General features: G+C 35.6%; 1 protein-coding gene across 11 annotated transcripts in view; it reads left to right on the top strand.

The window, feature by feature from the left end:
* The window catches only part of SNTG1 (syntrophin gamma 1), a 372,119-nt gene that overhangs the window by 315,345 nt on the left and 40,364 nt on the right, over nucleotides 1-16,410 (top strand). For 9 of the 11 annotated variants that reach the window (XM_030012053.1, XM_030012058.1, XM_030012057.1 and 6 more), the window contains 2 exons: nucleotides 3,479-3,595; nucleotides 8,106-8,177. In XM_030012053.1, coding sequence (XP_029867913.1) covers nucleotides 3,479-3,595; nucleotides 8,106-8,177 — 189 coding nt within the window. The remainder of the gene's footprint in view (nucleotides 1-3,478; nucleotides 3,596-8,105; nucleotides 8,178-16,410) is intronic. The other 2 variants (XM_030012059.1, XM_030012056.1) reach the window with 1 other exon arrangement.

Genomic DNA, 16,410 nt, shown 5'->3' with positions numbered 1-16,410 from the left:
ATTTAAGTCTTTTTAGCAATATGTTGGACTGATATGAAATATGGCAATTTATGGCAATTTATCTTGCTTGATTAGGATGTCTGTGTGATGTTAGTACATACTAAATGAGGAGATTATGGATTTTTGACTGAAGAAAGTGTCCTGTTTCATTTATCATTTAGATACAGATTTTTTTAAACTGTGTAAGATTTAACTCATAAACCATAATAACTTATTGAATCTTTGTTACTGAACCAGCAGCCACTAAGTTAACTAATTTGTGTCACCATTTGATTTTGAAGAATAAGCTGCTTCAGGTAAGTTAGAAACCAGGACTGCAAAAAATTATCTTTTAAGTGGAATGTTATCACAAATAAAATCTGTTTTCCCCACCACCGCCACATTTGTTGATAATGGCCAGCAGTTTATAAGGACTCAAAAAAACTTTTCTAAGATTGAAAAACTAACCTTGTTTTTAAATTTATAAAGGGGCATGCTATGCACTGTCTACTTGTGATTCACATTTATTTGCATTCATCATGTGTCTGTGGTTGTAAACATTTATTTTCAGATAGAATCTCATGAAATTCCATATTTTGGACCAAGTCCACATGTACAGCATTAAGATATGTTCCAAAACTCACAAGTCAAATTTCATATTCATCCATTATTTCAATACTTATATACACATAAACTATTAATTTGGAAAGTTAAGATCCCTTTCCAAATAAATAATTTTCTTGAAGTTGTTCATAGTCAAAGCTTTTTAAGAAGTCAAAATGTTTACTAGTAATGTAAATGTCTCAAGAATGTGACTTTTTCTCATAAGTGAAAAATTTTCAACAGTATCTTGGCTTCATTATGCAAAAATTACAATATTTTATCTAACTTCACATGTTCAGTGTGTTTAGATTAACTGAGACCACTTTAGGAACACATAGGTAAAATAGTTATCAAGTATTTGTTCAGTTTTACCCTGTTTTCCAGAATCTAGCCCATGCCATTTTAATCCATACATGTGAATATGCACATGCACTCACACAACTTTGTAAGTGTTCCTAATTATAATCATACAGCCTTTGCTTAACAATTCTTCTGTATGTTTAATAGTAGGTATTTAGTCTGAAGGAGAAATGCCTTTTTCTTAATAAAACTTTAGTACAGCAGGTTGTCTGAAAAATCAATCTAATTTCTCCTCATGATCTACAGAGGCAAGGGAGAAATATCTGAAGGAGCAATTGCCTTAAATTTCATGGCTGCTTTAGTATTAAGGCAATCAAATGTGAAATATCAATACATCTGCACAGCATGAGTGACTATATCCTGTTATTCTGATGAATAGTAGAAATAGAAATGAGGAATGTGAAAAAGAAAAACACTAACTGAAAACAGATTACATACAGTGCTACAGTGATATCAGGCAAGATGATATCTTACTGTGTGTCTGATTTTAATGAAACAAATCAAGATAGAACCAAATCAATTCAGCTTAATTAATTTAAAAGCATAGATGTCTCAATTCCTAGAAATTAGAGATCATTTATTCTCCTTCAGTTACAGAGAGGAAAATGTGCCAAACTTCTGCACATAGTAGTACAATTTTTGATGCTAATTTTACTCTTCTGTGTAGCCCCTCTCAGTCACTGAGCCGTACAGATTCCTACCAAGTCAGAGGGATGGGGATCCATACTTATCCTGCATTGGATAACATACGAAACAGCAGAAATGAGGGAAATCTGAATAATTATTGAATTGGAATAATTTAAAACTTCTCTTACTGTACCTGTCAGTTGTGGTTTTTTTCTGACTATTTCTTCATTCAGGAATGAACAACATTTCAGAAAATGTGGCTTTTTAGTTATTACATGACAATATAGTGTTGAGCACTCTGCTTGATTCTTGAGTGTTCTGGTATAGCTCTGTCTTCTTTTTGAGTTTCATAAACTCGTTTAATCACCAAACCAGCAGATACCTAAACACATGTTACTCATTGGACCCGAGAATATATTACAGTATTAGTGTTTCCTATTGGCAAAAGAATTAAATGTTGAGGCTTCATTGTAAGTGTTAGAGGAATGGACCTTCTCATGTCTCTGTTTATAGCGTATAAAATATCTAATAAACTGTGATGGAGATTAGTAGTGTAGATTTCATACATGCAGATTTGAAAGACATTCATTTCCAGTATGTTACAATACAATCCAACAGAAAAAAGGAACAGAAAAAAAAAGAAAAATGACAGACACCCCCCCCCCCCATTTATTTTAATGTATATTACATGAAGAACTGTAGATGAAAATCCTCTTCCCAACAGTAATGAAAGAAACTTTTGTAAATCGCTTTTTTAAAAGTATGTGACATACAAAATCTCAAAGGATAAAACATGCAGTACATTCATTTTAGGTACATTTATGCCATTGGTAAACTTACTAACTCATTGACTATTAATAAGATTGTAGTTATTTTTCCTAAACTGTTTTCCTTACATGTTCATTACTGACAGAGAATGCCCCATGCCTAGTTAATGTAGAAATCATTTTCACAAAGAGATTTAAAAATAGATCTATTCCATTAGCACCACTGTATGAAATAAGGGTTGATCTATTTTCCATAGCAGTAGTCTACCAGTGCACACTGGAAATTGCATTTTATTACTAATGGCATGGTTATAAATAAAATGTTGTGTGAAGTGTCTACTCCCTGTTCAGATGTTCTCCAGAAGCTGGCATAGTGGTGACTCATACTCTGTTACTCTTTAAGGATTTGGTATTAAATTGCTCCAACTTAACAGATCGATAGGTGGAGAATTAGATCCTAAAATGGGTTTGAGTAAGTTCTAGTTCATACATATATGTCAGAAGATCTGCAAGTAGTGGTAAGAGTTGACAGCATTCTGGTTACTTCCTAGCCATAGGTGAATTCTGTTCAAAATAGTGTCTGAAAACAGTGTTAATTTGCTATTCCTAAGCAAGGAGGTACAAAACTCCCACATAGGGATTTTCAGAGGGGAAAAAAAAAAGCTTGTCATTATTTGGGAATAAAATTTGGAAGATCATAATTGTGAACTTGTATGTGGAGACTGTATCTACATTGCAATGTAACAACAGTTACTTGATTTTGTATTCCTGCCTAGTGGTTCCTTACACTTCACTTGCATTAAATTTCTCTGACGTGATCTGTCAGCAAATATGTAGAATTACTTCAGGGAGCTTTTAATGAGATAATAGACCTTTAACTTCCACTGAGGATGTGGTTTAGCTTTTTTTGTTGTTGCCGGTACAATAAATATTTGTTCTGATGTTTTTGGATTGTCATAACACGCATCCTTTATACAAGTAAGTGATTGTAAGTGAACTGCCAATATACCATATTGTGTCAGTGGTTCAAGGTTTGTAGCTATGTAAAATTGACAGACATCAGCTTACTTGCATGAAATATTTGCAATTCATTTGAAGAAAGTGTCTGAGGAGTTTGTCAACACTATTGATTTTTCTGTCAGATAGTCTACATGGGCTGGACGGAAGAACGGGAACAAGACTCCCTTCAGGATCGAATGTACACACCAAAGTTTCTAGCACTGAGGGGATCTTCCCTGTATAAATTTATAGCACCTCCAGTAAGTATATTTCTCATGCTTAGTGGGAATAAATGTTCTTAAATGAAATAATTTAATGTAATATGTTCAAAGCTTTCACAATGAGATATCACTCATTGAACTAACAGGATTGCAACTTACAGAACTGAAAAGTTCCAGGGTGTGTGGTGTCGAAGTGATAGAAAATAGCTGTTCATCAGATGATTGGGAATCTAACAAGAATTTCTTTTCCACCACTTAGAAAAATACAAGAGAAATCTACTTGTGCTAGAAGGGGGCTTTTCATTTTCCTTTGGCAGGCAGAACAAGCCCTAAGCAAGATGGTTAGATTTAAACTGAACTATCATTCTAGTCAAACTGCTGAGATTTGGGGAAATATCAAAGCTTTTTGCATGCTGTGGAAATGGCAATATCTCTGTATCTAGATTTCATCCTGAAAATAATTTTTATGCTGCTTGGGAGCACCAAAAGGAAGGTAGGGAAGCAAATGAAATTGTTTAGGTTAAATATATTAATTGGAATCTGATTGGCAATACTGGGCAAAATTTTAGCAGTTGTCTCATACTCAGCAATTTACTTTCATGGTTTCATGATACATCTAAACTACAGTAAACAGAGATACCCTCTAGCTAACTTTTAAGCCAGTAGCTAGGGAGCCAGTAGCAGTCCCATACCGCCAGCAGGGAGAGTGGTGTGGATTCATTTGTTCTGTTGGTTGGGTAATGTTTCTGACTGCTTCTAAACCCTGTGTTGCCAGATCCAGACTGTAGCTCCTTCCTGCCTGAATCATAGAATTATAGAATGGTTTGTGTTGGAAGGGGCCTTTAAAGGTCATCAAGTCCAACCCCCCTGCAATGAGCAGGGACATCAACTAGATCAGGTTGCTCAAAGCCCTCTCCAAACTGACCTTGAATGTTTCCAGGGATGGGGGATCTACCACCTCTCTGGGCAAGCTGTTCCTGATGTAGTTCAAAGACAGCTTGCAAGTCTTTACATCATTCATCAGTCACTATTGATGTTCATTTAGCAGAGTGTTTAAGAACATGTGAAAGACATGAAGAATGGAAGTAGGTATGAACTAAAACCAGTGTGTTCAATATTGGTACACTAGTTCACTGGTATGGGAGTTTGGCTCTCCCATGGTTAGTAATGGGAGTTTGGCTTTTTTTGGTAGGTATTTTTCAGGATCAGATTATGCAGCCAAGCACCTTAATCGAAAAGCAGCTCTCCTGGCTTTGGCAGACCTACCCGAGCATTTGCTGCCCGTCAAATAAAGCCACCTCCATTCTAGGCACTAGATAGAAGCAGAAACAATGCTGAGAGCCCACGTTCAATATAAAAGAGGAAGATTATTCTTTTGTAAGCACTATGCAAGGAACTACAAGCCTCTTTACTGAGGATTCAATCATAAGTTTCCAGGAGTAATATGCTGCTGGTGGGTAAATAGGTAATGGGTGATGATTAATGGCTGTGGGAGGAATATGTTTGTAATATGGCTGTGAACCACAGTGATGTTAGAACAATTTTGGCAAGTTACTGCTGTTATGAGACAAGCCACCGATAGTTGAAGTCTTTATAGGTCTTGTTTCAGCTGAGCTGCAAACACAACATGATTTTGTTTTGCCAGTTTTTGGTTCTTATTCTAAAATAGAAAGACAGTTCAAACATAGAGAAAAATATTTTCTCTCCATGGAGTAGGAGGGAAGCAGAATGACAAACAAGCTTTTTAAAAGACAAACAGAGGAAGAGTTCCTATAAAGCTACTTTAAAAACATGTAATGTATGTAATAATTGAACACTTATATGCCCAGCAAAATTTTCTTCTTATCAAAGACTGCAGTAGGCCTTTTAAAAGCACTTCTAAAATCCTAATTTCTATATGCAAACTTTTACACATACAGTTATGTTTGCTACTTTGCAGGTGTATGTGTTCATCTCTTCCAGGGATTACAAAAGATTAAGAACAAACTTTCAATGCCACAGTTTCAGAGCATCTATTTACGAGATGTGTAAAGTGTACCTATGAGAAGAAAAACAGTTTTAATTATATTTGCAGTGTAAACACCTTGGATTAAGTTGTTTTCTGAACAGATATGTACTGCCAACTTTTTAACTAGAAAATCAGATGAAAGTATTTCCCTGGTCTCTGCCAAAGTCTAACACATTAGGGAAGCATGTGTTTAAACAGTGTGTATCAGCAGCCTCTCCCTGCCTCTTTTTTTTATCTGTTTGATCAATAGTACTTCTACTTTCCATGCTTGGATAAATGAGCAATTCTAACATATCTTATTTGCATTTTGAAAGCTTTAAACAAAATTACTTTATCTCTTTTTATGTTATTTCCTGGTACATTTTCTCCTTTAGAATTATTAAGCATGTCAAGTCTGGAGGGTTTCACTTTCTTACAGTTTATAGTTGGAAATCTCAGAGAGAATGGACTTCAACTGAGAAAGCTGCTAACACCTTTTGTCTTGTTACTCAAGCTTTTAAATTAAAATATTAAAAGTGAACAAGGCAATAAATTTCTGTGGGTGTCTTAATTCTACAGTTGCTTTTGTTTTGCACACATCATATATAGAAGGGGTTTTGTTTTGACCTGAAAAGAAGTCCCTTTATAAGTACAAACAAAAGCAGAAAACTAGGGGAGAAGGAGGAGCTCTTGATATTTTTCCCCAAAGTATGGAGCCTACAGTAAGCTTTTAAACATAGCTCCAAACGGCTTTGTGCTTCAGCAGCAATAGAAACTACTTTTCCTGATGGGGCAATATGACTGTAGCTTGTGTGCCTGGTGTTTTGGGCTGAGTGGAGCTGTAGCAAGACTCCTCTCTCTATTTCTCTGTTCATGGTGAGAAAGTTAATTTTTTGTCCACGGTAGAAATAGCAGCTTTTTTTTTTTTTTCCCTTACTTCCTTTCCCTGACAAAAGCATTTTACATGTTGTTCATCACATCTCTGAAGAGCTTCTTAAAAATCAGGCATAAAGATTGTATATTTCCAATATTCCTTTACTTCCTCATTCTATATCAAACAATTTGTTGACTTTCAGTATTTAGTCATTCCCTTCCTTAGAAATCTGGTTTAATACCCATACTTCAATAAGATAGTGAAAACTAAGTTTGAGGATGACTGCAAATAAATAAAATTCTAATAGAAGAGGAACTATGACACTGTATTTTTGAACTTTTCATTCCTGACTGTTATTTCCTCAATGGACTTTCAATTACAGTAGTGTTTATACCTAAAAATTAGTTAGGGGTAGAATTTTCTCATACAGCACCAAAATATTTTTAATAAGGAAGTTTTATACCAAGGCATCCAAAGTCATAGATGCTTCTCAGCCATGTTGTGTCTATTAATGATTGTTTTCTCTTTAGATAAAAGATAAATTAGTCTCATATAATATTTTCTTCGTATGCTGTGGACACCATTATATGATATGTTTTTCAAAGAACTTTATATTCTTGAATCTTGAAAACCAAATAAAATTCTGTCTTCATCAGCCTGTTCATCATGCCTAACAATTGTAATGATACAACTGTCTTCCTTTAGAGCTGGGCCACTGTTCAAAACTTCTTACCGTTTAAGACTTTTTTTTTTTTTTTAATATAAAACCTCAATTTTCATTTTATTTTGTGTGTTATTCTGTCTTTTGAGACTATGAATAATTCTCCTCTTTCCTTCTCGCAATTTCCTTGCAAAGTTATTTATAGATTGCTGTGATATTGCCTTGACTCTTCCCTTACTGAATATATTCATCTATCCTTTTCTGTCCTGTTTATGTCTTAACCCTTATCCTTGCATGATTCTATGGAACTCTTTTATCTATGCAATTTTTTGTGTAAAATAGTTGCCTAAAATTAATATTGTTAAAAGCAATTGTCAAACCCTAAGTAAGACAAAGAGGAGAGATAGACTACTCTTCAAATCTTAGTCTTTGAGAATTTAGGACTAGATTAATCTTGGTAAGAAAAAAGAAAAGGTATATTTGCTTCTGTTGTTTCTTGTTATTTTTTTCCCCTGGATTTCAAGGCATGTGGGGTAAGTGTCTGGGACATTGCAAGGTTGGAGAATTTGGTTTTATGGATTTGCAAACGATGTAGGTGACTGGGAGCAAATTGTGGCATGCAGCTACAAGGAGGGAAGTGGTGAGAAACATGCCTTCTTCTAGTCAAGGCTCTGTGAGAGGAATTCAAGGGCCGTATCCTCTCAGGTTCTTAATGCAACCCCCACCAGTTCCCAGGGGAAGCCTCATCATTCAGCATAGAGCAGCCTGCATGCAAAGGCACTGTGTTGTAAGCACAAGGAGACAGGCAGGATGTCTCCTAAGCGCTGCCTGGATGAAACAGTCTGGTCCCTGGTAGTTATTGCTCTGAGACAGTGCTTGGTCTTTCTGTATACATTGTACCGGATATAAATGATTTAGGGATAGATTTTAATTTTTTTTAATAAACTTAATTCTTGAAATAAACAAATATAACTTACTTTCTTTTCCTGTTTGTTTTGTTTGGTTGTTTTTTTTTTTTTTTTCCAAGGTCACAACCTGGGATTGGACACGAGCTGAGAAAACATTTTCAGTTTATGAGATAATGTGCAAAATTCTCAAGGTATGATGAGAAAGTATAAAATAAATTACCACTTTGTCAGACCAGCTGACAAGCCAAAGCATAACACTGCAACTGGAAACTGCATGTGACCACCTTGCAGAAGGAGATCAATTTTTTTCCCTTTGAAGTCAATATCAGAAGTCCTGGTGTCAGTAGATACAAAGCCAAACTAGAAGGCATGGCAAAATTAGAAATAAACTGATTTTCACTAGGAAACTATTTTATTTCTCCATAATGCTGTATGGGCTTTATAGCTTTACTTTAACGTCACATTTAACCAGTATAACATTTCTTTTTCTAACTGAGAAGCTAAAGAAATAACAATCAATTTGGTTGCTTTCAAATATGTTGGTGCAAGTAACAGTGGCTGCAGTGTAAGATTTCACTAAGACTGAGAGCAGAGTCCTTAAAATCATAGAATCACAGAATGGGTTGGGTTGGAAACGACATTAAAGGTCATCTAGTTCCAACCCTCCTGCCATGGGCAGAGACACCTTCCACTAGACCAGGTTGCTCAAAACCCCATCCAACCTGGCCTGGAACACTTCCAGGGATGGGGCATCCACAACCTCTCTGGGCAACCTGTTCCAGTGCCTCACCACCCTCACAGTGAAGAACTTCTTCCTTACATCTAATCTAAATCTACCTTCTCTCAGTTTAAAGCCATTACTCCTTGTCCTATCGCTACGTGCCCTTGTAAAAAGTCCCTCTCCAGCTTTCTTGTAGGCCCCTTTAGGTACTGGAAGGCTGCTATAAGGTCTTCCCGGAGCCTTCTCTTCTCCAGGCTGAACAACCCCAACTCTCTCAGCCTGTGTTCACAGGGGAGGTGCTCCAGCCTCCTGATCATCTTCATGGCCTTCCTCTGGATTCGATCCAACAGGCGTATGTCCTTAATACGCAATACTATTCTGAAAATGTTTGTCTTATTTTTTCCAATTTCTTCAGTTTGCCGTAACTGTAATAAATGGGAAGAGATAATGAAATATATTTAGAAAGTTAAAGCTATGAGTAGCAAATTGGATAGAGACATTATTGTACATTCTATATAATTTTTAATTCTGAATTCATTCAGAATTAATATATATGGTCTTCTCTCTGTTTTAAAACCAGTGAAAAACAGTTTTCCAGATGCTCAGCATTTCTCAATCTAAAACATGAGGAGAGGAAAAGGAGATGAAAAAGAGATGAAAAAAATTTCTCTCTTTCCACCCATCTGAAGTGCTTTCCTGTGTATCTTGGTTTTGGGTTTTATGTGTCAAAATTACATAAAAGATAATTTGGTCTTTCTTGAAATTTCATCTAGACAGACAGACTAGTATCAAAAAGAAGTATGAAAGATCAAATCTTTAAAAAGTGTTTCCCATTGGGAAGACCTTGTACTGACATACATGGTACATTTCCTAGTTTTTGTAGGTCACATAGGTGCACTATACTTTCCTTAGGGAGGCAGATTACAGATGGAACAGCTCAATAAAATTCAGAAACTTTTTTCATCAGAGACTTGAAAAAATAAGAAACCAAATTTATAGTCTGAAGAAAACCTCTCTGCTAGCAATCTGGAACAGAAAAGTGAAAGGAGTTCTTTTACTGCTATGTTGGCTGTGAATTCTGGAGTCTTCGTCAAGGAGTAGAACATCCCAAATGCAACATGTCCCATCGCTGTGGTATGTTCTTTAACTACCAAGTGTGTGCAGACTTTGAGTCTTTAGTAATGGTCATGTAGGGAGGGAATTAACAGGAAAAGTTAGTCACTCCGTGAAGACATTGGACTGAGGGCATATTATGAACAATGCTCTTAGAGCACAGTCAGGCTTTGAAGGAGATGAAAAATCTCACTTGTGACATGCACATTTTTTTTTTTTTTTTCTGGTAACCTCTGATTACTTCAGGCCTTGAGCCTGGAAAACAGTAAGCACCAAGGTAGCTCTTCTCTGAGAAGTAAGCCTGTTGGAGCCAGGATGACTTTTCCTTGTGACTGATCCCAAAGATTTTATTATACAGTTTGAATAGAAATGTATAGAATCTATGCCATATAGTTTTCTGTAATTTAAAGGTCCTTCTTGTTTTCATTTCTTCTACCATTTTCCTGTGTTGATACTCTTCTCATTCACTCATTTTAAGCCATTTTTCTTTTTTCCCCTTCTCCTTTATCCCCTCTTCCTGTATACCAATGCAGAGATATTTTTTTTCTCTTTTCAGCCATGTAGCAGAAGTTAGTTAGGAGTCAGTCCACAAAGCAGTAAAACCTAAACCAATGCCTTCCTGGCACTGTTGTGTGGAAGCACAGAAAAGGGTACAAAGATGCTGTTTTTTCTTATCATCCAGCCCTCCAAACAGTCTGGGAAGAGGTTTAAATCCTCATTTCTCAGTCTGTATTAACAGAGGACGTGCCAGCAGAGAGGCAATTCCAGTTTAAGTGATATCGGAATATCATTTATGTGTTTACCACTTTATTCATATTCAGTTATTACTTTATTGTCTGTAAAAACGGTCAAGCTTATAAAGTGTTCAAATGTTTCAAATGGGTTCTTTAGTTGACTAAAACCTGCAAATAATAAAAAAAGGAAGTAGAAAAATCATTGCAATGGAATTACAGCTTCTGACACTGGAGTATTAATCTTCACCACATTCTAGTTTTCTGCAGCAGGTACTAGAGGACTTAACCATGGTTTCACTAAATATAAAAGCAAATAAAAGCAAGCGAAACAGCTTCCCATTGCTACTACTACATTGAACCTCTGTAGAGACTCAAGGTTTTGTTCAGCTTTTATGCCAGCATCATAAATGTCTCCATTTTAGCAGTACATGTTTCTAGACACATTTGTACAAGCCTCAAAGATATTACTGAAGCAGTGGCAACTTAAAAAAAGTTACTGTGGTGCTTTGTTATCATCTTCAAACTTCTTCCCTTCAATAGTACCTCACATGCTACTTTCATTATAAATCTGTTTTCCTTGGAGAATGAGTTGGATGGCAAAAGGGCAAGCTAACAGGGTTTGAAGTGATTATATTCTCAGAGATTGATAGATAGCATGATAGCTCAGGAAACCTAATGAAAAAATGAAGAAAAGAAACCTGGGCTTTTCTACTGTAGTGTTCCCTCTCCTGCATTTCCTGTTCTTCCATGGCAGAGACTGAGTTCATGTCATTCTTTATAGGAAAATTGAGAAGATAGAATTATTCTGTGTTTCTACTTCAGAAGAAGAAGTTTATCTCTCATTGGGCAGAGATAAATCCAGGCAGATAGTAATGCCTGTTTGCAGGACAGTATCATCACTCAGTGTCTCTTAAGTTCCATATCACTCAGTTCCATATTCTCAGCTAAACTCAAATTGTTCAGTCTGTACATTCACTAGGGCTAAATATCATAGAACAGTCCCAGACGGTGGAGTGCCATCATCTATATTCTTAATTTATTTTAGAATGATCACTACCATGGATTTGGGCCAAATGGACCATCTAGCACTCTCCCAAACAATTCCTGTTGTAGCTTGAGGGTTACCATGGGCGAAGGAGCATTTGTAATGAGCTGTTGCATGTGAGCACCCTGTGTTAGGGGGATAAAGAGTTTCATAGAATGAATGTGGTCTGGTCCTTGCCAGCTGGCTATAGTGGCAAAAAACAGTGCCATACATGATTAATTTGTTAGTACAGATACAGCTTTTGTGGCTAATATTCACTTTAAGTAGAAGGACTTGCAAGTGGTCTGTGGTAACTTTTGTATGAATTTGCCCAGAAGTGGGAAGTAGTGCTTTAGAATTAATGTTTCCAAAGCTTATTTCCTTCTATATTGATCAGGCTGTTGGGCATCCTGAGAAGGAGCAGAAGATTCATCATCTGCATGCAGGACTAAGTGCGTTGGTCAGGACTGCCGCAACGCCTCTGCAGAGCCAGAAAGAATGCGGGTTTTGGGTCATGTCTTCTTTGTCAAAGTGAATTACTAAATGTTATCACAACACTTACTGATCAAAATGTCTCTGCATTACATGGCTTGCTTAGATTGAAATGAGATGTTTCAAAAACTTTTTCCATATTTAGACTTATAATCATTAGAAACTAGGATGCAACTTTTACCCAAGCATGCTGCTATTTTCTCCTGATGTATGCTGGCAACTTCAATAACTGTCCCTTGTGCCACAAGGACAGGACTTTACTGAATCTATCTGAAAGCATTTTTTCTCCTTCTTCCACTCTTTAATTCTGACTAAAATTCTGATGAACTTCACAAGAGCAGTTTTGATTAGAGAGACTTACTACCTTAAGTTTGTCTTTTTAAATAGAATTGTAATTTTCCTCAGTTAGGGAGATTTGTCTAAGTTTCTTTTCATGACAGAAGCACTACAGTGGAGAATATGAACTGCCAGATCCTACTGAATACACATTAATATTTCAGTGTTTCAGTATGAGAGAATACTACCACTTCTGCTGACAGTAAAAGTACTAAACCACTGAATAAATATTAATGGCTACACCCAGCAGAGGACTTCATCGATTTAATCATCAGGAAGAGAATATAGTCCAAACATGTTAAATAAAATTCAGAATTCATCTGCCAGCATGGCCAATGTTTTCTTCATAGTTGCCTGCATGTGTGGAGTGTGCTTTTTCCTTTAGCATCCACTCCAAAGGTTCTGACTCTTCTCATGAATGATATAGGAAACTGGGGTGCCATTCTCAATTTTTACAGTTCTCTCAGCCTCAAGCACCTAAAAGGCAGGATCCTCTGCACCTTAATCAGAGATGTCAGAGATTATTTTTGTGATTTATAGCTAACAGAGATTCATATTTATAATAGTCCTCTAGTAAATCACTATTTTATTGTTACTGTATTCTTTTTTTTCTCCCCATCAGATTACAAGGAAAAGAAAGAGGACACTTGCCCTAAGCAAGGCAATAAGTCACTATTCTTAATGTGATTAGGACCTTCTAAATAATCATCAGGAAGACCATTAAAATTTGGAGCATAAAAGTAAAGTTTAAAAAGCTCTCTTTTGACTGTGTGAAAAACAGTTCTATTGACATAAATTCAGCAAAGGAGCACTGATCCCCTAATTCAATACTTACAATTTTTGGTAGTAAAAAAGTATAAAAATACCCAAACCCTGACAATTACATTCATACACTACCTAAACAATAGTAGATTATAAAAAAAGGCTCTGTAGAAAGTTTTCAAAATACCATGTAAAAATACATATCTTGTAAGTTTAAAGCCCTTCATTGTCAAGATTTTTGGGTTGAAATAATAATTTTTGACATGCAAAGTAGGTAAAGCAGGCTCAATACAAAAATCAAATTTTAATTATATTGGATTAAACTATTCATTGTCAAATACTGTCAAATAGCAATGGGCTATGTTTGATGTAAAAGGAACATTTATGGAGAAGTAAATAACTTAAGACCTGAGGGGGTAAATATATACATTGATAAGCATACAAAATAATTTATTAAAAATTCAATAGGTCTGTTGATTATGGGGTGGAAGTACCTTAACAGAGAGAAAATATAATGCACTGAAGAACTCTTTAACCCTAAAAAGAAACAGGTAAAAAGAAAAAGTGAATAAAAATCAAAGTCAAGCAAGTTCAAATTGGGAAGAAGTTAGAAACTGTAAAAGTTCTGATGATTAATCAGTGGAAGGCACTGGTAAGAGAAGTTGATAGCTTTTGTACCACTTTTTTTTTTTACCACCAGTTTTATTCAAACTGATGCTAGTCATACAGAAGCAGTAGCATGTGGATGAAAATTTGTGATCTGTGTTAAGCAATTTGTCATGCAAGATAATCTAATGATACCACTTCTGATATTAAAATGTATCTATGAGTCATTTTCAACAGAATTGGTGGTAGAATTTGCTACGAATAAATATTTCTAATTTATTCTGGAAGAAGCTTATTTCACTCTGTCCTCTATTTTGAGGGGTAAACCCCCATTAACAGCCAACTAATTCCAATTTTAGGATTGGTCAAATCTTCAATACTGCAGAAAAGCAGGTACTTATATCACTAGCTTCAGAAATGGGCAGATGGCCTTGTCCTGTTCAATACTTCAAAGCTGGTTGAACTGTATATGGGGTTTTGGTACCTCTTATATTTTTTATATGCTGTTTTAATGTGTGTGTTTTCAGTGTGTGTGCATGTGCGTGCATGTGTAAGGGTGTATAATTTAACAAGATTTAAGTATCTTTGATAAATGGGTAAATAACTTAAATATTTAAACAATTTTTCCATATGGGGGGTAAAAAAAAAGTTTGTTTAACTTTTCAGGTAAATTATGAAGAATAATATAAAAGATTGCACTTCTCTGCAAGCGAGTTTGCCTTGTTTGCTTGAGTTAATAATGTTCTTCAGCTTCATCCAAGCATCTCCTTTTAATAGTGAGAAAATGCTTTCTATAGTTCAGTCACCTGCCTTCTATCTTCAATGTATCATGCAAAAATATTTGGAGATTTACAATAAAAAGCACACTTTATTCAGCATAAAACAGAAAACATATTCAGGTGTCAGATCAGCTCTGAAATGAAATGTGAGGATAATTGTGAAAGGCAGTCTGTGCTGGCAATATGTCAGGCTGGTGAATCATTGATGTTTGTAGCTGGTATCCTTCACATCAGTGCAGCTATAATTTTCTTACTATATTAATCAGGACCAACTTGGTGTCTCCTTCCTGTGCTTCCTTCCTTATTTAGCTGTTGGTGTGTGTAAAATCCTCAAATGTAGTTATGCTAATTTTCCCACTTAAATTTCCTGTGATTTTGTTCTCCATTTCCAATAAGTCAAGTATGGGAAAATGATGATTTAAAAAGCATGGGAAACTATTTAAAATGTTTTTATATTCAAATAAATTTTTAAATTAATGCCAATAGACACATAAACATATAAAGTGAAGGTACAGAACGCATTTTGAGGTCTATCATTAATATAGTTTGCTCAATGGTTGAGACTTGCATCCTGATGTGATTCCACTAAAGTACATCACATGTACTCAAAACTGCTTAGGAGGCATAATAAATTAATCCCTTTTATAAATAGGTTAATGCTGCATCCAGAGAAAATTAGATTTTCAGCCAAGGTTTAGCCAGGTGGCAGTTCTTGGAAAAATGCTAAACTGTTGAGTGTTTCCATTCTAAAAAGTTGAAGTAATTTTCAGTCTTTGGTTTACCTCCTGTTCTAAATTTAAGAGTATTTAATGTTACCAAAGAAAAGAGGCTCTGTTCCCACTCTAACTAGAATTACAGTTGTCTTATAAGAAAAATAGTAAAAGTCATAAATGATCTCCATGTCCTCTGGCATTAAGACCATCATTAAGTTGTCTTCAGTTATACGGTAAAGAAAAATTTCTAGGGTGCTAGTATCATTTAGTACAGAAATAGAGCTCCTGACGAGGCCATTGAATTTCCATCACTGGATCCTTATAAGCATAAGCTGGTGTGTAGCTGCTCCTACGTTGCACAGAGATATGGAGTAGATGGCCACACCTCTGGCTCGATCATCCATATTTTCTGTGATGCTGTATGTCACGTCAGCTCATTTCTCTTCAATATGTACATAGTGATATAATCCCTAATCTGTGGTATGTTAATTTAGGTAAAATTAGTGGGTCCTGTATGTTAAAGATGTTGATGTTTCTGTAAATGTACAGCACCATTTAAGAGCCTTTTTTGAAAGCAAAGAGGCAGTGTCACTAGGTGCATGACAACTGCCACTGTATAAAGGCTTGTTAACTTTTTATTTGATTCAGAAAAGGAAGGACAAACAATATTTGAAGTGGAAAGTTATTAAATAAGGCTTTTTATGTTTCCCTTTAACTTTAGAGGGGTTTCTTCTATATTTTAAAGAAAAAACACACCTTTTTGACATTTTTTATGCAATATTAGGATAATATAAACTGTCACATTTTGGGGAAAAAATGAGTCAGTTGTGTTGGGCTGGGGCTGCCAGTCTCAAAGTCTGATCCTGCTTCCTGGAAGAAATAACAAGATAAACACACAGAGGAAAAGAAAAAGAATAACAGTTACAGAAAATATATGTTTAATGACTCCTGCAACCTCTCTGTTGGTTAAAGGCATCAGCTTTTCCTTCTTCTAAGAAATTGCTTTTTGCTGCTTGTCTAGTTATGAGACTGACAGTGGTGTTGCAACATCCTTGAAAGGCAAAGCCAAATTCAACTGTTAACATAAGAAAAAAAGGAATGATGAAAAAGAACAGAAATAAGATGTGAAATATAAATACTGAAT

Source organism: Aquila chrysaetos, chromosome 4 (assembly GCF_900496995.4).
Source record: "Aquila chrysaetos chrysaetos chromosome 4, bAquChr1.4, whole genome shotgun sequence".
Lineage (NCBI taxonomy): Eukaryota > Metazoa > Chordata > Aves > Accipitriformes > Accipitridae > Aquila > Aquila chrysaetos.
Note: the sequence above shows the minus strand (reverse complement) of the source record. Positions and strands in the feature narration are given on the sequence as shown.